This window comes from Eretmochelys imbricata, chromosome 3 (assembly GCF_965152235.1).
Source record: "Eretmochelys imbricata isolate rEreImb1 chromosome 3, rEreImb1.hap1, whole genome shotgun sequence".
Classification (NCBI taxonomy): domain Eukaryota; kingdom Metazoa; phylum Chordata; order Testudines; family Cheloniidae; genus Eretmochelys; species Eretmochelys imbricata.
In genome coordinates this window covers 76,666,215-76,689,382 of record NC_135574.1, presented here as the reverse complement: position 1 = coordinate 76,689,382, position 23,168 = coordinate 76,666,215, and the positions used below count along the sequence as shown (strand labels likewise).

The 23,168-nt window shown below is 39.6% G+C and overlaps 1 protein-coding gene across 4 annotated transcripts in view; it reads left to right on the top strand.

Annotated features, from left to right (window-relative positions):
• Positions 1 to 23,168, top strand: part of ASCC3 (activating signal cointegrator 1 complex subunit 3) — a 524,193-nt gene that overhangs the window by 424,549 nt on the left and 76,476 nt on the right. For all 4 annotated transcript variants that reach the window (XM_077812867.1, XM_077812868.1, XM_077812866.1 and 1 more), the window contains 4 exons: positions 4,863 to 5,000; positions 5,093 to 5,213; positions 12,612 to 12,744; positions 15,517 to 15,642. In XM_077812867.1, coding sequence (XP_077668993.1) covers positions 4,863 to 5,000; positions 5,093 to 5,213; positions 12,612 to 12,744; positions 15,517 to 15,642 — 518 coding nt within the window. The remainder of the gene's footprint in view (positions 1 to 4,862; positions 5,001 to 5,092; positions 5,214 to 12,611; positions 12,745 to 15,516; positions 15,643 to 23,168) is intronic.

Sequence of the window (23,168 nt, the reverse complement as noted above, 5' to 3'; positions counted from 1 at the left end):
TTGTATGGTTATGTATATGGCATCTGTGTGAGAAAATTATGTGTATGTATATTGGGGGGGGCAATATGTATACATATATATGAAAAAAAATAGGAGACCTAAAAGGACATTTGGCTTTTCTACCTCTCACCCTTAAATCAAAAAACCCATTGCCTTCTCATAGATTTTAAGGTCAGAAGGGACCATCATAATCATCTAGTCTGACCTCCTGCACATTGCAGGCCCCAGAACTTCATCCACCCACTCCTGTGACAGACCCCTAAACTCTGGCTGAGTTATTGAAGCCCTCAAATCATGGTTGGGGGGGGGGGGAACAGCATATTTTTGTTTTGGAATACTATCACATATGAATACCTGGTCCTAAATAATAATAAGGGAACTTGATTGTATGTCTTTAGCAATTATCAAGAATGATCTCCAAATGTTTTTCGTTATTGAAGTTTAACTTCCTTCTACAAGATGTTGTTTTTATGACACAAAAGTGTGTCATAAAAAATTAACATTTAGGTATAACAAGGAGATGTTTTTTATTTCATTTAACATCTGTAGCAGATGTGAAATATGTAATTATTTTTGTAAAAGACTTCATAACTTTCATGATTCTTTTGTTTGGCACATCTTTCTTTTATTGGGCATTTTAGACAATTGATAAGCATTATTCAGTGGCATATGGTCTGAGTCTGACGTGCTTTGAAAAGTGTACAGAGTACTAATAATGAGGATTCTGTGAAAATGGGAAAACCAGCACAACAGATATGCTTTGAGAAAGTATGGGGTTTTAGCATCTTGAAACAATATATCACACTCAAAGGGACAGAATTGGGCTGCACAATCTGTTAGCTCATTCTTGTCCAATCTGGTCTCCTCCTTTCTTTTGGAGCCAGCATTGTCATCAACTTGCTGAATTATACTCTGACTGGAATGTATTTCAGGCACAGAGTAATGTATCTACTTAAATGGAATCCTATCTTTCTACAAAAGCTTTTTAAGTATAATAAATTTTAAAATATAAAAAACAGTTCTATTAACTTAAAGTAAATGGTTCAACAGTTTACATATGTGCAGGAACAGAAAATGACTACTTACTAGTTTCAAAAAAATCTAGCATGTCTCGAGAAAAGTTTATTTCTGCCATTTATAATCTTCCTTTTTTTTTCTTTTTTTTTTTTTTGATAATTAATATTTTGCAATGATTACAGACTCCACTTCAGATTTCAGAGGTGTTTATTAACAGCTAGCTTCTTAATCAAGCGATATTATGGGGAAGAATGGGAGGGGTTTTGTTCATATTTCAGAAATCTATGCAAGTTAGCCCAGGTTACCCAGCATGAGCCCAATTCTGTTCTCATTGGAATCCAGAGAAAAATTCCCCTTGACTTCAATTGGGGCAGGTTTGAGCCCTAAATTAGTTTAATATTAACATATGTTAATATGTGTACATATACACATACCCCAATTTCAATGAAATTTACATTTCCTTATAGCCATGTTTCTGTATTTAGAATGTTCTTTTTTCTATATCAAGAGTTTAAAAAGATATGTATTACTTTTTTAAACTTTAAGAAGGATGATTACATTTATATTCAAATATATTAAAATATATAGTAACATGTAGAATGATGTGGAAACTTTGATGCGTCTTACAGTATGTTATGTTGGTGTTAGTATATTTTTTCTGATTGAGTAAAAACTATTAAATGTAATATTTACCTTATTATGTAGAGATATTTAATACTTATGCAATAAATAGGCATAGGGAAAGTATGCTTTAAAATAAATTGTCATCAGAATTTTAAGCCCTGAATTGTGCTATGGGTAGAAATAGTTTTGTTTATTATATTGATTTATGTAAAAGTAAGGGGGTCAGCTAGCAGTGACTAGGATTCTCTGCTGCTAGAATGACAGGATAGTAATGCATGTGCCAGCTCTCCTATAAGGGTTCTTTAGTTTTTCTGCAGTAAATTACACTGCTTTGCATGTATGAGTAACATCACCACAGGACGCTGCTGTAATACAAGTCAGGAGAAGAAAAAAGTAACCACCGCAGATTGCAAAAAGCAAGAACAACAACTCTGAATAAATTCCCGGCAGTGTGAATTTGGGATATTTTATGCTGGGAAGTACATGACCAGGAATAGTACAGGTTCTCAGCTGAAAATAACTACATTGTAAAACTGTTATTGCTGAAGAAATATTCTGATTGGGTGTAGACCAGGGGTCTCAAACTCAAATGACCCTGAGGGCTGCATCACTGACACCCCACCCTTGCTGCCCCGTCCCCGCCCCCACCCCTTCCATGAGGCCCTGCCCCGCCTCTTCCCTCCCCTTCCCCGAAGTCCCCACCCCAACACCGCCCCTTCCCTGCCCCCAGGAGGAGCAGGAGGGGTGTGGGGTGTGACGGGGGCTCAGGGCAAGGACTTGAGGTGCAGGAGGGGTGCAGGGTGCAGCAGAGGGCTCAGGGCAGGGAATGCAGGAGGTGCGCAGGGTGCAGCAGGAGGCTCAGGGCAGGGAATTGGGGTGTGGGGTGCAGGAAGGGTGAGGCATTCAGGGTGTGGTGGGGGCTCTGGGCAGGGAGTTGGGGTGCAGGAGGGGTGTGGGGTGTGGCAGGGGGTGGACAGGGAGTTGGGGTGCGGGGTGCAGGAGGGGTTCAGGGGTGGGCTCCGGCCCAGCACCACTTACCTAGAGTGGCTCCGGGGTGGCAGCGGCGTGCGCCAGGGCAGACTCATTCCCTGGCCCTTCGCTGCTCTACTCTGCTCCAGGAAGCAGCCGGAACCACGTCCCTGGGGGCTGGGGGGAGCACACTGCTCCGTGTGCTGCTCTTGCTGCTCCTACAGATACCTCCCCCGAAGCTCCCATTGGCCACGGTTCCCCATTCCCAGCCAATGGGAGCTGCTGGGGGCAGTGCCTGGAAGCAAGAGTAACGCACAGAGCCCTCTTCCCCCGCCACTGGGGACACAAGGGTATGGTTCCAGCTGCCATGGGGTAGGCAGAGGGGCGTGTGGGGGCCGGGGGAGGGGGTATGGGGAGCTTGGCGGGCCGCGTGTTTGAGACCTCTGGTATAGACATTATAATCAGCCAATTTAATCCCTGTTCTTCATGGAAGAAAAAGATGCCCAGATTCTGTGTTAACCTGGTATCATAATATAATGTTCATATTAACTAAGAAATAAATGTCATTCGATTAATAAAAGAAAATAAATCAGTCCAAAGCACATAGTTATCATGAGATAATTGTACTAGGAGCCAAAACTTTAATGATATTTTAGGAAATTGGAATCTCTATTACTTCCATCATTGCTAAAGTAACTAACACTTCAACTAAAACTCCTTTTAAAATTATTTGAAATGCATTGCTGTGCTGGCCAAACTAGATTGTCTAAGTAGGTCAAATATATCAATATTCTATAAAGTGTATTTTTATTCTCAGACCTTTGTAGAACTTATTTTTTAAAAGTGATGTGTTTTCTATCACGTTAGGAGGAGTCTGTGGAACTACATTATATGTGTTTGCTAGATATCCAAATCATTTTATTTGCCTTAAGAATATAATAAAGATTAAATCCCAGAAAACAGTTTTCAAAAAAATTAATGTTCTGAGCATCAGAAACAGAACATTTGAAAGGCTTTGAAGCAGTGATTATTAATATAACTAATGGACGGCTGCAATTGTCAGAATTTCACCACAATATTTTAAATGATGTAGGTTTTTTTTATTAATTTTCTCAATATGATGTATATATTCACCAGATGTTGTATTGTATTGTTTCACTTGTCCTTTGTTTTGTTTTATTTGTTTGTAGAGATAGACACTAAGTGACTATGTCATCTAGTGTTTACAATTAACAATGTTACAATAATCTGTGGTATAATATTGTTGATGGTACTCATGGTGGCATCAAGAAACCATTGACTAGTGACTAGGTTTAAAAGCCACTGGCTATAATTGTATTAAAACAACACGAAACAATAAATAGCATTAGCAATAAAATAATGGAACAAATATTTAGGGACAAATCAATAAGCATTTTGGACCAGAATGTGAAGCCTGTGCTTATATTGATGAGCTGTTACTCATAAGAGTAATCCCAGTGAAGTAAGTAGGCTCATTCATGTATTTAATTAATCATCTAGGCAAGTAAGGGGTTCACAATCTAGCCCTAGAGGTTAATGGAATCGTGAGCAGTAAGCAGCGTGAATTTGTATACAATAAATCTGTCCAGAGAAACCTGATCGATTTTTTTTTTTGGCTAAAATTGCAAAATCGTTGAATAAAAGAAAAGTAGTAGCTGCAGTGTGCTTGGATTTACTGTAGGATTTGGTACCATAAATCACAAAATCTCATTTGAAATATTAGTTGAATTGGACTGGATAGGAACATACGAATTGGAAACTGACCATTGAAAATGGCTAATATAGCGAAATAAATGGTGTAAATGACAATTTATTGAGTTGAGGGAGCATGTCTAAGTGGGTTACTTAGGATCTGAGTTAGACCCAGTTTTATTTTCATCATAATTAATAATTATGTTCTGAATTTGTTCTGAATAATAATAATAATTCGTTCTGAAATAATTAGTTCTGAAAGACGAAGTAAGCAGCACCCCTGAGTACAGGGCTTGAAAGGGTTGTCTTTCTGATACTGGCACTTATAATTGAAAACTGTGCCAGGCAGACAGGGCACATACCAGACAGACCAGGATTCTTTCAGCATTCTCTCTGGGAATATAGACAATGCATAGCAAATTGTGGTTGCTGATAGAAAACAGGTAATTTATCAATAACAAGAAAGCTAAAATGTTAAAAACTTCTCAGAAGAATATTTAGTACTGTTCTAAATCACGTAACCATCCTCTATGTTTCAGATGAATGATGTTATAGTGACAGTAAGAGATTCTAATCTGAAGCTGACTCTTGCATTTGGAATAGGCATGCACCATGCTGGCCTACATGAAAGAGACAGAAAAACTGTGGAAGAACTATTTGTGAATTGCAAAATTCAGGTAAATTTGTGTTTTTAATAATACCAAAATGAGATTTATATGCAATTTTAAAAGTTGTGTCTTTGTTACATTAATCTTTCTTTCTGTTTTAGGTTCTTATTGCCACAAGCACATTAGCCTGGGGTGTAAATTTTCCAGCTCATTTAGTAATTGTTAAGGGAACAGAATTTTATGATGGAAAAACAAGGCGTTATGTGGATTATCCCATTACAGGTATTCACGTTAATCATACAGATTCTTAGTTGCTGAAATGCATTTCAAGCATATGCAAATATGAACTTGAATAATTTATAGTTTTAGGAACTGAACCTATAAAAATCTATAATGGACACATGTTGGGATAGATTATTCGTTGTGTTTTTGTTGTATAACTGTGACTCATGAGAGAACTTGTTAAAGGTTTTTCATATATTCGTTTTTCCTTTTGTGGAAACCTTTCTCTTGCAAAACTACTGAGTTGGTATCCTCCTAAGAGGCCATTTTAAAAAAAAAAAACTAAAAGCAAAGGACAGTTTTAACATGTACAGTACACTTTAAAGGAACACTGTAAAATCAAATTTGGCCTGCAAATAAATTATATAAGATATGTTCTTAAAAAAAATGTGAAAAGTAAATTGCTTCCATGAGTTTATTTTGTTAATATCCACTCGAAAAAGGTTTTTAAACAACTATGCATTCCTCTGCAGTGTTTGCGGTCGAAACATTGCAGCACTCTTAATGCATGAGAATCTGAAATTCCAATTGACTAATCTTGACTATAAACAAACTAATATAATTTTATTGGCCAAACTCAGTGAAGCTAAAAAGTAAACAAAAGCATAAATAGTGAAAGCTAAATAAACTGTATTGCAACCATTTTAGAAAGCTCCAGAGAAGTAAGACAGGAACAACTTTGAAAAGTTCAGACAAGGGAGAACATTAATTTGAATGGTGCTAAGCTTGGAGAGCCAGGACTAGCTAAAATTATTACAGGTTTCCTAGTCCATTTTATCTGTTATACTAAAGAAAGATAGTTTGATTTTAAACTATCTGAAGCTTGGCCAGAAAAATGTATTCCTGGGAATAATCTAAATGTTATTTGTAACATAGGTGGAGATTGGTTTCTTTTAACCAAGCAGTGTCACTTTGATAGAAGACAGTTGGAACTCAATACATTATAGAGGATGCCCATCCAACTAGTCCATCATAGAGCTTAATTTAGTGTTAATGCTCTACACTCTTATGCAGGAAACTTTGGATCAATTTCCAGGCCAAGTCTCTTGCTTCTGAGTTCTGGCATGACCTGGGAGTACAGCTATAGCAGCATGCTTAACACTTTTGAGAGTCCTTTGTATCATTCTTTGGCTGCTCTAACAAAAGTACTAACAGTCTAACGGATAAGAACATATCTAGCCCTCCTCAGCTGTAAGAATAGTGATACCTCTCTTTAATACTAGTTGTGAAGAATGAGCAAGAAAGAACCCAATTTGTCTTTCGGATCCCTAGCTGAGTCTGAAGGACTGGAAGTTAGAAAACCCTTTTTTTTAAGTAAATAAATAAATTAAACAAAATCAATATGGAATCAGTGAGGCACAATAAACACAGAGCCCCATTATGCTTTTTTTATAGACTTGCCTTTCAGAGTATAGCTGCACACTTAAGTTTATTGTGAGTGGATTCTCGAATAGGCTTTGGGTATTGTGGGTCTGTTGATTCTTGAATGAGCTTTCAAGGGAAATGCCACATTCTGTACCAGTAGCATTTTCCCCCTTTTTTGATAGATTTAATTTTCCTGTCTGTAATTTCACAGAAAATTATGGTATGGGAAAAGGCTAGTTTTAAAAAGATCTAATAATGCTTTCATGTGGTCTGGTTTGAAAAGGTATTTTTTGTTGCTGTTTTAACTTTCTATAAAATAGTGTTCTGGGTATTTGTGAATTGTGGGGAAAGGGATTGATGAGCAGTGTGATGAGCAGTGTGTTCTTTGCACTTAACACAAATTATCATATGTCCCTGGTCTTGTCTGCGATACAGGGTTTGTCTACACTACAAAGAAGAATCTGCATGACCAAGTCTCAGAGCCCAGGTTAATTGACTCGGGCTCACGGGACTTAGGCTGCAGGGCTAAAAATAACAGTGTAGATGTTTGGAATCGGATTGGAGCCTGGAGTCTATGAACCTCCTCCCTTGCTGGGTTTCAGAGCATGGGCTCCCACACAAGCCTGAACGTCTGCACTACTATTTTTAGCCCCATGAGCCCAATTTGGTTGATCTTTGCTTTGAGACTTGGTGCAGTGTGTTTTTTCTTTTCATTGTAGACATATCCACAGAGCCTTTGCTGGCATAGCTTTGCCAGCAGAGCCCCCTAAGGAGATTGAACATATTCTATCAGAAGGAGGTTTTTTCTACCAGCATAGCAATACCACGTCCATCAATGACATTAGTTATGCTGACAAAAGCACTCTTATGTCTGCATAGTTGCATCTACACCAGCAGCTCTGTCCGCTGAGTCCATGCTCCTAGCCAGCCGCTATAGTTACGCCAGGAAAACTTTGTAATGTAGACCAACCCCCTGTCTCGCTTTCAGTTCTGCCCTTAGGATTGCCTGTTTGACTTCTGTTTAACATCTCATAGGAGCATGGCACAAATTCAGATGTGGTATAAACTGATTCATCTCCATTAAAGTTACCTGCCTATTCTAGGACTTAATTTGGTGCCTAGTGTACAATTCAGAGCAGAATGAGGTCCCCCAATTTTACTTACTCATAGGTCCATAGTTTGAAAATAATAGCAGTGCCTAAGTTCACATCTGAATTTAAGCATGGCTGGAAAGAGTACAAATCAGAGGTTATGAGGTGGGCCAATCTCTGATACAAGACGTTCACTCAGCCAGTTGGATTGCTTTTGACATTTCAATAGTTTAATCCAGTAGTTAAGAACAGTCCAGGCAGTGTATAGTCAGTAAAGAAAATGTTGGGTTTGGCTAGCTCTCCAGTGGATATTGGCAAAAATCATTTCCTGACGCCTTTTGGTAAATTTCATATGCACTATCGTACACTATTTTAATGCACTATCAAATAGCAGGAAATATTTCATCATTCTCCCTTGTAGGCATCTATTCATAAATACCATTGGGAATCTATTTCTTTTTATAGTTGAACATCAGTCTTTAACAATGAACAAACTGCGTAAAGATTATTGTTGTCATTTATATAGCTCATAGAGACTACAGAACAGAAAATATAGAAAAGGTAAACAGTAATTCATGCTTGAAAATTATTTTCTGGTTTCATTTATATTATTCATATCGAGGTAAAAGCTAGAGGCCCCAAACAAAGCTCATGGCTCTATTGGATGTGATGTAATACAACTCAATAAAATAAAATCAGTGTTTGCTCTTGAGAACTCGCAATCTTAGCTAGTACGGAGACCCAAACAAATGGATAAACAAACATAGAGAGTGGGGTGGGGTAGGGGACAAGGTAACAACAAAGACAGGTGTGTTTGTATAATTTGGTAACCTTAGTGCTCATAGCAGTCACAACTGGGCACCAGCCCAACCTGTATCCATCAGTGTGTTTTATAGACATCACAACAGAAGTGGATTTTAAGGACGTATTTGAGTCTTTTCATTTGAATGTTACTGTACCTGCTTGAATTCTTATCATAGGGGGAGCTAGTTGTGACCCCTGTATTTAGGTTGTCTAATACTTTCCAGTATGAAGGATTCTTGTGACCTTTTCTTTAAGAAACAGCAACATCTCTATTGTTTGCAGTTCTTTGATAGTCCACAGGGAGAAATGCCTCAGATGATAGAAGATGCCTTTTCTTTTCCTGTGAAATTCCATTCAGATCTAGCTGAGTTGTAAAGTGTTAAAAATCACAATGTCCCTTCTCTCACTTGCATTCCTCACCACATTTTTGGCAGCCTGACAAAACTACTGAATGTTCTAAAAACCCCACTGCTTGCCAGCACCAACTCACCAGCGGTAGAAGAAGACAGGAGGAGCTACCAAGCAGCTGTAGTCGGAGCATGGGGAGGGGGAAAGCCAGAAAGCACCCCCCACCCCCCGCCCCAACCTAGCATATGCCCCCAGTGTTCTATTTCCCGGCATGAGGTCAGATATTCCTCCAACTTCCAGGATGAAGACACAGAGAGAGTGAGCATTGAACTGGGCTCCCCTGTAAGACCCAGGGATCCACCGTCACAGCGCCCTTCCCACCTTTGGGCGTGGAGCAAGAGCACCCTCCACTCCTAGGGAGATGGGGGAAGCAACAGAGAGAACAAAATCAGGCTCTCTTCCATAATGTCCCCCACCATGCCTAGTATTTCACCCCAGCACCCCATCTATTCTGTGGGGACCCCACAAGAGGCAGGAGCTACCACCTCCTGGCAGGGGAAGAGACAGCTCTACCCAGGTACTTATCTGGCCCTATACATTATCATAATATCATAGGGCTTCGCAATCTTTAATGTGTTTATCCAAACAACACTGTCACACGCCCACGGCCCCCACTCAGGGGGTTCCCTGGGAAGGTAAATCAGCACTGTATGTTGCTAACGCTGTTGTAGGCATTGCAACATATTCTGGGAAGGGTTAAAGGTGTGAGTGTGGGTGAAAAGTTCCTTTGCAGGTTGCAGAAAGGCCGAAGAGGGAGGGAAAGAAAGCAAAGAACAGGTTAACTCGACACCTCAGCTAGCGCCATCTGAAGATAAGACGCTGGCCCCGGTCCAAGGTCATGGCCTCGACAAGAAAATGGCAGTTACATTCACATCTAACCCAACCCCCCCCGCCAGCCGTAAAAAGAGTAGAACTAAGCGGAGCAGAGCTGTAAAAATTACAGTAAAAATAAATAAAAGGATAAAGGCCAACAGGAGGGAAAACAAAGTCTCTGGAGCCGGTGTGTTTTGGGAAAGCCGAGGAGGCCACAGCGAGCCGGTTTTGGACTAGTACAAAGAGCACCAAAAACGGAAGACACCAAACAAGTACATCCCTGAGAGAACCCAAGACTTAAAAACCCTCCCGAGAACCACAACAAGTTATAAATCAACAGTGGACCCTAAACATCCTGTGCTCACAGGACAAAAACTCCTGTTCACCCCTCCCCCTCTTCTTCTTATGTTACGCCCAGGCTTGACCAGCCTTGAATAGTGCGGGTGTGAGTATGAAAGTGGGTTAAGGCTTGGGCCACTAATGCTTTCTTCCTTCCTCTGAGTGACACTCCCCCCACCTGCCTAGCACTCTCCCCCCCGCCCAGCACTCTGTTATTTTATTATTTTATCAATAAAGCTTTAAAACTCAGTTATGTGGTGTGCTCCATCATCTCCTCCCTAAAAATCCTGCGGCCTCAACCGAATCACCTGACGCCCCGGGCAGATTGGTAACATAAATCTGTCACAACACCCCTGTGAGGTCGGGAAGTGCTTTTATCTCTGTCTTACAGATGGGTAACTGAGGCACAGAGAAGCTAAGTGACGTGGCCCGGGTGTCACAGAGAGACTGCAGCAGAGCAGGGAATTAAACCCAGATGTCCCAAGGCCCAGGCTAGTACCCTAGCCACTGACCATCCTTTTTCACTATGTGTGGGAGGCTCCTCTGAGCACCCTTTAGATCAGTATGTGGTAACATTCCCCTATTCTGGCATGCTAATGTAGCTAGTCCTGAAGCTCAAATGATAGAAGTCTGTAGTTGTTCCCACAACTCTGGGAAATTACGTTAAAAAAATGTTAACATAGATTTCATAGAATATCAGGGTTGGAAGGGACCTCAGGAGGTCATCTAGTCCAACCCCCGGCTCAAAGCAGGGTCAAGCCCCTAACTAAATCATCCCAGCCAGGGATTTGTCAAGCCTGACCTTAAAAACCTCTAAGGAAGGATAAAGAAAAGGAGTACTAGTGGCACCTTAGAGACTAACCAATTTATTTGAGCATAAGCTTTCGTGAGCTACAGCTCACTTCATCGGATGCATCCAATGAAATGAGCTGTAGCTCACGAAAGCTTATGCTCAAATAAATTGGTTACGCATCTGATGAAGTGAGCTGTAGCTCATGAAAGCTTATGCTCTTATAAATTGGTTAGTCTCTAAGGTGCCACTAGTACTCCTTTTCTTTTTGTGAATACAGGCTAACATGGCTGCTACTCTGAAACCTGTCATTAAGGAAGGAGAATCCACCACCTCCCTAGGTAACCCATTCCAGTGCTTCACCATCCTCCCAGTGAAAACGTTTTTCCTAATAGCCAACGTAAACCTCCTCCACTGCAACTTGAGACCGTTACTCCTTGTTCTGTCATCTGGTACCACTGAGAACAGTCTAGCGCCATCCTCTTTGGACCCCCTTTCAGGTAGTTGAAAGCAGCAATCAAATCCCCCCTCATTCTTCTCTTCCACAGACTAAACAGTCCCAATTCCCTCAGCCTCTCTTCATAAGTCATGTGCTCCAGCCCCCTAAGCATTTTTATTGCCGTCTGCAGGACTCTTTCCAATTTTTCCACATCCTTCTTGTTGTGTGGGGCCCAAAACTGGACACGGTACTCCAGATGAGCCCTCACCATTGTCGAATAGAGGGGAACGATCACGTCCCTCGATATGCTGGCAATGCCCCTACTTTACAGCCCAAAATGCCGTGAGCCGTCTTGGCAACAACGGCAGACTGTTAACCCATATCCAGCTTCTCCTCCACTGAAACTGCTAGGTCCTTTTCTGCAGAACTGCTGCCTAGCCGCTTGGTCCCTAGTCTGCAGCAGTGCATGGGATTCTTCCATCCTAAATGCAGGACTCTGCACTTGTCCTTGTTGAACCGCCTCGGATTTCTTTTGGCCCAATCCTCTAATTTGTCTAGGTCCCTCTGTATCCTACTCCTTCCAGTTTAGTGTCATCCCACTCCTTCCAGTTTAGTGTCATCTGCAAACTTGCAGAGGTTGCAATCCATGCCATCCTCCAGATCATTAATGAAGATATTGAACAAAACCAGCCCCAGGACCGACCCTTGGGGCACTCCGCTTGATACCAGCTGCCAGCTAGACATGGAGCCATTGATCACTACGCTTTGAGCCTGACAATGTAGCCAGCTTTTTGTCCATCTTATAGTCCATTCATCCAGCTCATACTTCTTTAACTTGCTGGCAAGAATACTGTGGGAGCATTTGCAAAGTCATTTGCAATGTCAAATGCTGGAAAATTAGGAGCTGCTAAATCTGTGGATGCCTGTGAGTCCTTAAATGAGCCCTCTTGTGCAAATTCATTATGGTCTTTAATTACATAAACACATAACTGTTTTTTCCCCCAGGACCTCTACCTCAGTCAGTGCACAGGTTGGATACACAAGCAGGCCAAATTACTATTGCACAGGCACCGTAAATCTAGCATTTTGTAACTTTGAAGTGCTTGTCTTTGCAACCCAAATAACATTCGTTACCATAGTTTTTCATGTGTAATTATTATTTGTATTTGAGGCCTCAGTAAGATTTCCATTGTGGTTGGTCCCTGCCACAAAGAATTTTCAATATGATTTTAGTCAAGATTTAGCCAGTGGGAGTAACAAACAAGGATGGGTAAATGGGTTATAGAGAAACAATATATCCTATACTGTAAATTATATTGAAATAAATGTATTTATTATCTGTTTTGTAGATGTACTTCAGATGATGGGACGTGCTGGTAGACCACAGTTTGATGACCAAGGCAAAGCTGTGATTTTAGTCCATGATATTAAGAAAGACTTCTACAAAAAGTTTCTTTATGAACCTTTTCCAGTTGAATCAAGGTGAAGTTTGACAGGGGAAAAAAAACAGATAAAAGTGCATACAGCAGTTGTGAAGTAGATGAAATGGGACATAGATGCATCAAAATATTGGGACTCTAAAGACAGTAGTCCTTCCAAGTGTTTAGTGCATCCCTAGATCAATGTTACTCTGCTTCTGAGTGCTTTCTCACATGAGGGAGAGGCTGTTTTGAAAGAGAATGTAGAATAATAATTTATGCTCTCGACAACTCCAACAGAAAATATGGTCACAAAAGTGTTTAGTAGGAAGAAAAATCAGATAAAGCTTAATACTTTTCACATGGCATTTTCATACCATTCTAGACCTGTTAAAAGATACAGAGACATCAAGCTCAAAGGGAAATGTATCTTGTAAACAATTGCTAATACTTCTTTCAAAGTGGGAGCTACAAGATTTTTGAAAAATAGGAAAACAAAGCAATATTTTGGATTCTCTCCAAACCTCACTAGTTAATCCATGAGCTATCATTTGTTAGTCAATTCAATGTAAGTAAATATAATGGTAGCTAGTATAATCCCCTCTATCACAGACAATCATGTACCCTTTTTTTCTTAAGAAACAGCTAGGGTTTATAAACCTTTAATCAATCAAACATTACCCTCAGATGTGCTTTGTTTCAAATACTTATGCTCAGTGTTTGGCACACTAGGAAAAATGCATAGAAAAGTATATCAGTAGAAACAAAAAAAAAAACTGAAGGAAATGTTCAGTATGATATAATTCTAGACAAAAAGGGTATTAAAATGCAAATTTTTTACCCAGACCATATGATTTTGGCAATAAATGAGGAAGCCTTTCTGCGTGATTCCCAAGTAGTATCTCTAAAAATAGAAACATTCTCTTAATCAAATACACAAATGATGATCCTAATTTTTTCATTGAAATATTATAAATGTTCTTCATGGTGCTATTTAATATAAACAGATAATATGCTGATAAATTTCCAGACAGAGACTTAGATGTTGACCTTAATCTTATAAATCTCTGATTAGTTGAGACACATCTTGGTCTCTGGTAATGATCATCAAAGGCTTTTGAGTAAGAGGCTCTCTGGTTTAAAAGAGAGGTTGCCATTGGCATGTTGTTGTTTTTTTTCCTGAAGCTTCCTTAGCTTTGGAACTCCTTCCCTCCTTCTCTATACCAAAAACAAGATTTATTAACCTTATATGTTATTCCCTTTTGGTTGCATTTACCATTACATTTTCAGTAAACATTTTAAAAATAAATTGATATTTCCATGTCATGATTACAGGAATAGCTGCACTTTTGTCCCCTGCCTGGTCTCTCTGAGCACTCCTCCTCAGGTGTCAGGCCTCATGTCTTTACCTCTCCCAAGGTGGAATTGCAAGCCAGCTTTCCCTATCTTAGATCGGGCCTTTTCCTACAATAGTCCATAGGAGTGTCTACGCTGCATTGTAAACCTGGGCCTGTTGAATTCCGGCATGTGGATTTGGTGTTCCCAAACCCATGATTGAGCATCCATACTGCACTGTACACTTGGATTTACAGTTGCTGGACCTGGGTTTCACAGTTTTGCTAACATGTCCATACAGCACTATGCAGACCTTCTGACTCGGGGCTGCAGCTTGACCTGCATCCACATGCAAAATAACAGGGCTTAAGCCCAAGTGACAGCAGGACTCTGGCTCTTATCTGTCTCCTTAGCAGGGTCCTAGGATCTGGGCCTGAGTTCTTGCTGACCTAATTCAGACTGATCTTTATGTGTGTACAGAAGGGGGACTTGGGCTCAACCGGAGTGAGAGCTTGGGCTTAGTGTGCAGTGTAGACATACACTGGGTATCAACCATGTTTATCCAGCAGGTCCAACTGAGTTCAGACATCTGTGGTTCTTCCCTTTGGGAGTCTATAGTCAGTGATGTACAGTTACAAAACAGCCTTTATAAAACCAAAGTATTGTTTATTTTAACAGTAGGAACAAAATATTTAGAGGAAAAGAATTTTAAAGCAATAAACAGATTACAAACATCTCTCACCTAAAGGTTTATTATCCCCCGATGGTAATCTAGGCAGGCCTAACTTCTTCAGACCCCGGAACCAGGTGCCTGTGTTTCTGGCTGGCTACCCCAAACAACTCCTCCTTCACTTAAGAGAGAGAGAGATCCTTTTTAAACTGTGAACACTCTTTTCTTCTGCTAAATTCCTGGGCTTTACCCCTTCCAGCCAAAACTAGTTTTGCAGTTTGGCTCCAGAGAAAGTAAAATCTTCAAACCTTAACATTTGGGCATTGTCTCTTAACAATCCTCAAGTGTTTGCTTCAGGGATTGCTTATCTTGAGCCATTATTTCCATGCCCACTTGGGTTTCCTTACTGCCTGCTATTAAACTAAACCAATATATTCATACAGTAAACATCCCAACAACAAGGTAAACATGCAGTATCCATAAATTATTCCAGACGGCTACAATTCCATCCCATTCCAAACATGTCCGAAGAGTACTGCGTTTTGGATTTAATTGGCAACTATTTGAGTTACAGCCCTTTGGGATGCACAAGTTGCATCCCATTCGCATGAGATGGTTGCTCTAACCTGTAATGATGATTGTGACATTACAAGAGCATTTCCCACCCCACCCCTATGGGAAAAAATATTTTTAGATTAAAAATGTTAAACTCTTTTTAAAAAGGTATTTTTGTTTTTTATAGACAAGGGCTGTGTGTGTTGGTTATGTACAACTCCACAAAATACAATTTTTATAAAGTTAACTGATGCCTTTTTCCATCATGTCCTTTAGTTTGTTGGAAGTGCTCTCTGATCACTTGAATGCTGAAATTGCTGCTGGAACTATTACTTCCAAGCAGGATGCGATGGATTACATCACCTGGACTTACTTCTTCCGTCGTCTTATCATGAACCCTAGGTGAGTGTAAAATGAAAAAGTAATGTAACTGAGTTTCCATTGTTTATAATTAGAGTCCAGAATACTCAGCATGTCTGACAATCAGGCTAATACAGACTCAGTCCTAGGAAAGAAAGGCACATGCAAATGGTTCACAACATTTCTCTAAATATGAAAACATCTGTTGGTAGATAACTTAGACTTTAAGTTTCAGAAACAATTAAAAAGTCATATTATTAAGATGGCCTAATCAAAATTGCTAACTCAGTATCCCTAAATTAAAAGCCCAGATGGTCAAATTGCTTTATATATTTCTCTTTAGTGTTTTAATAATGTTTTTTAGTGATCACAGTGACATGTTATGTACGGCTTCCATAGGCAATCTATCACCAGCTGATTTTCTTAGTCATTGTTGGAATAGCTATCAGCTGTTTCTATGTGATGTTTACCTTCTTTAGAGGAGATTGGGAAAGATGTATTTGACCATTATTGTCATCTTTCCTTGCTCTAGCTGTTATGCCATCCATTGTGAGTTGTTCTAACCATGTATCTCCACCTTTGCTTCAACATTGTTTTGAGTATAATATGTTCACCAACCAAAATATTGTAGAGAACAAAGGATTAGTTCTTATACTATTGCCATTTCATAAATACCATCTGACATACGCAGGATCATAATACTTGTGGAACCACATAACAAACGCCATAGTACGTGGCAGCATTTTTAATTTGAGTTCCTTATAAGCAGTGGGGACTGCTATGTTCGAAGTGGAAATAGTCAAATAACAAGTTGCCTTAACTCCAAGTTTAGTTCTTTATTAGTTCTATATTCTCCATCTAGGCCTTCAGCCTGAATCTTTCTTAAGTAACCTTTGCAAGTGCATTTTGAAAATGGAAAATACAGAAAGTCTTTTCTCGTATGAGTTTGTTTTTGTGCTTATTAAGGCTACTGAGAGAAACCAGGTTGTGGATTTGCACGCACGAATGCTAATTTGGTGTAGTGAGTAAACATAGGAGAACTTTATAAAGAAATGAATTCTAATACTGGATTTTGATGTTTAAATGATTTAATTAGTGGATCTAATTTGGCAAGTTTTCTATCCAGCAGTATCAAGCTCCAACATAAGTCTCCTTTATAGAGAGGTTTCTTGGATACAAAATAGATTACATAGGTTGATATAGATATAATACAGTTATTATTTGACTAATGTGCAAGATGTCTAGATTATACAAAACATTTCTTACCTGAGGTCAACAGTTACTGATACGCCTTACTTCTGAAGCATTTCTCTAATGATGGGACATAATATGAAAACTTACATTTCAAGTTATAACTCAACATTAATTTTGAAGGACAAATTGCTGCTTTGAGCCAGGATCCCTGAATAATCTTGGCCAGGAGAGCAGCGCATGTGATAAATGGAATGCAGAGTTTTCTCTAACAGGTGCTGAGGGAGAAGGGCCAAATCTGACCTGGAGTTCTCTGTGCATAGTGGTGGTGTGGGTGGGGAATAGTCAAGTGGATGCAGAAGTGGAAGGGATAGGGATACTTACAGAATGGTTTTGTGGGGGAGATTAGGATCTAATTGTATGGGGAACACAGAATAATGTGGAGATGTGAGTCAGATAGTCCAGAGTCTTAACAGGGTAGATTCGCTGAGCTGGTGGGGGCCACTTCAGAGTGGAGTCTGGTAGGCATTGCTAATGTGGTTGAGGGAACAGCAGACCAGACTGAAAGGCAATTATGAAACAGGAGTCCTGCATCAGCTTGTGAGTGCCACACATGGAACACTACAGATGCAAGTTGAAGCTATCAACAGCCTGCTCTTATTCCCTCCCTCCTCCACCTGCATTTATGCACACAGTTTTCAGAGTAACAGCCGTGTTAGTCTGTATTCGCAAAAAGAAAAGGAGTACTTGTGGCACCTTAGAGACTAACCAATTTATTTGAGCATGAGCTTTCGTGAGCTACAGCTCACTTCATCAGATACATACCGTGGAAACTGCAGCAGACTTTATATATACACAGAGAATATGAAACAATACCTCCTCCCACCCCACTGTCCTGCTGGTAATAGCTTATCTAAAGTAATCGTCAGGTTAGGCCATTTCCAGCACAAATCCAGGTTTTCTCACCCTCCACCCCCCCACACAAATTCACTCTCCTGCTGGTAATAGCCCATCCAAAGTGACCACTCTCTTTAAAATGTGTATGATAATCAAGGTGGGCCATTTCCAGCACAAATCCAGGTTTTCTCACCCCCTCACCCCCCTCCAAAAACCACACACACAAACTCACTCTCCTGCTGGTAATAGCTCGTCCAAACTGACCACTCTCCAAGTTTAAATCCAAGTTAAACCAGAACATCTGGGGGGGGGGGGGGGAAGGAAAAAACAAGAGGAAATAGGCTACCTTGCATAATGACTTAGCCACTCCCAGTCTCTATTTAAGCCTAAATTAATAGTATCCAATTTGCAAATGAATTCCAATTCAGCAGTTTCTCGCTGGAGTCTGGATTTGAAGTTTTTTTGTTTTAAGATAGCGACCTTCATGTCTGTGATTGCGTGACCAGAGAGATTGAATTGTTCTCCGACTGGTTTATGAATGTTATAATTCTTGACATCTGATTTGTGTCCATTTATTCTTTTACGTAGAGACTGTCCAGTTTGACCAATGTACATGGCAGAGGGGCATTGCTGGCACATGATGGCATAAATCACATTGGTGGATGTGCAGGTGAACGAGCCTCTGATAGTGTGGCTGATGTTATTAGGCCCTGTGATGGTGTCCCCTGAATAGATATGTGGGCACAATTGGCAACGGGCTTTGTTGCAAGGATAAGTTCCTGGGTTAGTGGTTCTGTTGTGTGGTATGTGGTTGTTGGTGAGTATTTGCTTCAGGTTGCGGGGCTGTCTGTAGGCAAGGACTGGCCTGTCTCCCAAGATTTGTGAGAGTGTTGGGTCATCCTTTAGGATAGGTTGTAGATCCTTAATAATGCGTTGGAGGGGTTTTAGTTGGGGGCTGAAGGTGACGGCTAGTGGCGTTCTGTTATTTTCTTTGTTAGGCCTGTCCTGTAGTAGGTAACTTCTGGGAACTCTTCTGGCTCTATCAATCTGTTTCTTTACTTCCGCAGGTGGGTATTGTAGTTGTAAGAAAGCTTGACAGAGATCTTGTAGGTGTTTGTCTCTGTCTGAGGGGTTGGAGCAAATGCGGTTGTATCGCAGAGCTTGGCTGTAGACGATGGATCGTGTGGTGTGGTCAGGGTGAAAGCTGGAGGCATGCAGGTAGGAATAGCGGTCAGTAGGTTTCCGGTATAGGGTGGTGTTTATGTGACCATTGTTTATTAGCACTGTAGTGTCCAGGAAGTGGATCTCTTGTGTGGACTGGACCAGGCTGAGGTTGATGGTGGGATGGAAATTGTTGAAATCATGGTGGAATTCCTCAAGGGCTTCTTTTCCATGGGTCCAGATGATGAAGATGTCATCAATATAGCGCAAGTAGAGTAGGGGAGAGGCCTCAGAGAAGTGGCAGGACTGGGCTAGGGTGTTTGATTTTGTGCAATTAGAAAGTTAGCAACCCTAGTCAGGCCTGGTCAGTATTTCATTGAGAAGCACCTAAGGAAAACCCAGGTGCTTCAGGAGGAGGACTCCAGATTCATGCAAAACCATGCTTTTCCTTCTAAGCTAATTCCCACTATAGTAATGGAGAGTACTGTGCCATAGAGGAGCTTCATTTTTTGAATGACATAAAATCAAGGTCCTAACCACTTGTGGTCCTTAAGGATCTCATGTCACTTTTCACACTAGGAGAAATGTTCTGGATATACTCCAGTTTCGATGCTTACAGTTTGTCCACAGTGTCTGAATTCCCCCTGCAGTTGCAGTTGGCGATATTCTTCTTCTTCACTTCTGGTCCTGAGCTGTTTTGTAGCCTTCCTCTCCACTGTGAAACAGCTAATGCTTTTCATCCAACAGGTGTTTGCAGGGTGATGAGTGAAGTAATTCCTGCATGCGTGATTTGTAGAGTGCTTTGGGATTCTTTGGGATGAAAGGCATTATATAAATGCACACTGATGTCATGTTTCCAAATGAACAGGCTTCGATAGTATGTAATAGACTTAAATTCTCATTTATTTTATTGCCTATTATGTGCTACTGCTGTGTAAACAAATTTAGAATCCGTCAAACTACACCTGCGAAGTCCAATAATAAAAAGTCATTAGTCTTATTGAAAACTCATGACTATTTAAACCATATTAATTTGATTTTTACCTTTTCTGAGAGAGAAATTAAGATCAAAACACATTTTCATTTTAAGTATCCAGGTATCTGATATAGTTTAACCTCTCTCTTTCCATTGCTGAATAGCAATAAAAAGTTTGCCACAATATTCAAAATGTTGAAATAAATCCCCAAAAATGAACTAAGAACTTTTCATTCTTCTAATTTTGTGGGGCACCATATCAGACTTTAACATCTCAATACTTTAGCATGCATAAAATAGATATTAAGAAAATGTTTCTGCAACAAATTTTAAATAATCTATCATACCTGATATAGTAATATGTTTGGTATAGCATTGGAAATATGTAAATATTACATTATTTATTTTAGTTTCCCTGGTCTGTTGAATTGTTGAATCCATCTCTCCTGTTATCTGTAAGATGGGTTCCTAATTTTATTGATAAAAAGCATAATTGAGCCCATGATTAGAAGGGTGGGGATGTTAGCAGCTGGTATTGTTCAGGGAATGCTGAATAGTAGCCACTTTGTTAAATAGCTCATGAATAGGCCTGGATATACAAATGAGAGGGGCAGTCCAAATGAATATATCACAACATGCCAAGTTTCCAGTCCATTGTTTATTTTACTAAGAGCCAGTCATTTCTAAATATTCTGGGGATTTGAAATTTGTGTTTTGAGTTAGTTTTTGTGTTGATTGCAAGCAGGTACTGTACCATGCCACAAGGTGCTTCCACGTCAATCTTTATTTATAGGGCTGTGGCCAGAGAGATTGGCCAAGAGTTCTGTTCTGTGAAAAAAATAATAATGTGAGATTAACTTATCACAGCTGGCAGGTAGGAGACCTCGATAAAGACCACATCTCATCAGCAAGGAAAGGAGATCCTTGGCTTTGGGTGAAATTAATGGACTCTGTCCATTCTATTAACCTTGTGAAAGGATAGACTTCATTAGTCCAATTTTTTCTTCACGCATTTGAAACATTTTTGAAAATCAAACTCCAATATTTTATGCTATACACTTAATCAGAAAAAGAGGGATAGAAACCTAGTACATATGTGGACCTAAACAGAATCAACTTTGCAGTTGGAACATTAATATGATGATAAACTTTCTCTCCATACAGCTACAAATTGAAGTGAGGAATTTAAATCACTTCTCTTTATGTAAATTGAATGTTCAGTAATGACAGATTTTATTGTTGATTCATTCAAAGATTGTCCTTAAAAGATTTTCCATTTTGTGACAACCTTGGAGAATTTACCACAATGAAAGTACAGAATAGTATAAATTATAGTAAAATGGAATTGTCTCAGTCAATTAGATATTCTTATTAGCACACAATTTTACATTATATCTCACATATGCAGTTTCTTGCACATTGATTGGCTAAGTGTGTCTAATTTGCATATTATGGTTATTTCTCCTTCAAAGTGCAGATTCTATTACTAGACTAGACTAGAGGGCTATTATTAACCATTCAAAATAGCATAATTTGCATAATCAATCCATAGTTATTTCTCAATGACCAAATAGCAATTATGCAAAACCCTCAGCTTTCAATGACTAATGCCTTCATGCTACCCATCTATTTGCCCACAAGTTGCAAGGGCACGTAAATTTCTGACACGCCTATCAATCCTGTCGCTGCAGGTAACTCTAGAAATTAAATACAATGAGAATATAATACTCACATTTATGATACATATAGTCCAGTGATTTATGACATTGGCCAAAAACAGATTCTTTGGAGAAAGGTGTAAGAAATCTAATAATGGACAATTATTAAATGACCCATACATAGAAATTTTCTTCACCACCATTTAGTTATTGGCATGTATTCTTTAAATAGGAAGGTTTGTTTTCTTTACAAATGTAGTGTAACAGTGAATTTTCTTACTATTCACATAACTTTCTGATATTTTTAAAATCCTGCTAAACTCTTTCCCTCAATAATATCTTGTGGTCATGAGTTCCACTGGATAATTTTTATTTGTGTGACTAAACATTTCCTTCCATCAGTTTTTAAATGTGTTGCCTTTTAATTTCATTGGATGTTACTTTGTATTAAGAGAAAAGGTAACTAGGAGGACCAGAACAGCCTTCTCTATACCATTCATTGCTTTATGCAGCTCTTTCATGGCTCCTCTTATTCATCTCTTCTCTAAACCATGTAGTATTAGGGCTTGTCTACACTTGGGATTTTTCCACTGATGTAGTTGCACTAGTGTAACTCCCTAATATTGGTATATTTCAAAAAGATAGGTGACTTTCACCAGGATGATTTATGCAGGTGTCAATCTGGGGTTAAGCTGTGCTGGCAAAAGTCATTTTTTTACACCCATATAGTAAACCTATATCTATAGAGGGTTGCAATAGTACAAAAATTCCCAGAGTAGACAAGCCCCTAGACTTTTCCACCTTTCTCTCTCATTTTACTTTAAAAAGAAATTGTTCTTAATAGTTGAAGAGGAGCTAAGCCTTCTTCAAAGGAAAAAGGTATCAGAAGGTTAGGTGAAATGAGAAGAACAGAAGGGAAGAAGACTCAAAAGTTTATGAATGGGGAAGTATAGAGGCTGTAGCCAATCAGAATAGAGGGATTTATATTAATCAAAGTCCAGAGGTAAAAGGATGGGACTACATTGCAGCATGATAACTTATTAATACCCCTAACCAGGACTAATAGACCATGCTGATAAACACCTATTTATCTACTTGGGGCTTTTGGCCTCTGAGTTTTAGTTCAGGATATTGTTTTTTACGTCATAAATATGAAACACACTTATGTTACTATTTAAGTAGTGTAACAAGACTTTTTTCTTCCCAATTACCTTGGGAAGCACAGAAATATGATGCGACTCATACTTATCTGGGATTGTATATGGAAATGTAGTACTTTTTATTGACAGATTAACAGCATGTTTTGAGATTGTGAAGTTGGTTCATTTCATTACCAAGCAAAAATTGTACTGTATGTCAGTTTCACAAAACATTAGTTTCAGTTCAGTGAGTAGAGAAGGGTCATGAAGTTGATAGGATTAGTCAGAAACCTAGATGATGAGGAATTTCTGCAGTACAGCCTTGTCTGTACTGCTCATAAATCTTGGCGTGCTGGGCGTTTGCACAAGCATGACCTTACTTCTCCTCCTTAATCTATTGTGAATGGTGAGTTCTTCAGACCCCGGAACCAGGTGCCTGTGTTTCTGGCTGGCTACCCCAAACAACTCCTCCCTCACTTGAGAGAGATCCTTTTTAAACTGTCAACATTCTTTTCTTCTGCTGCATTCCTGGGCTTTACCCCTTCC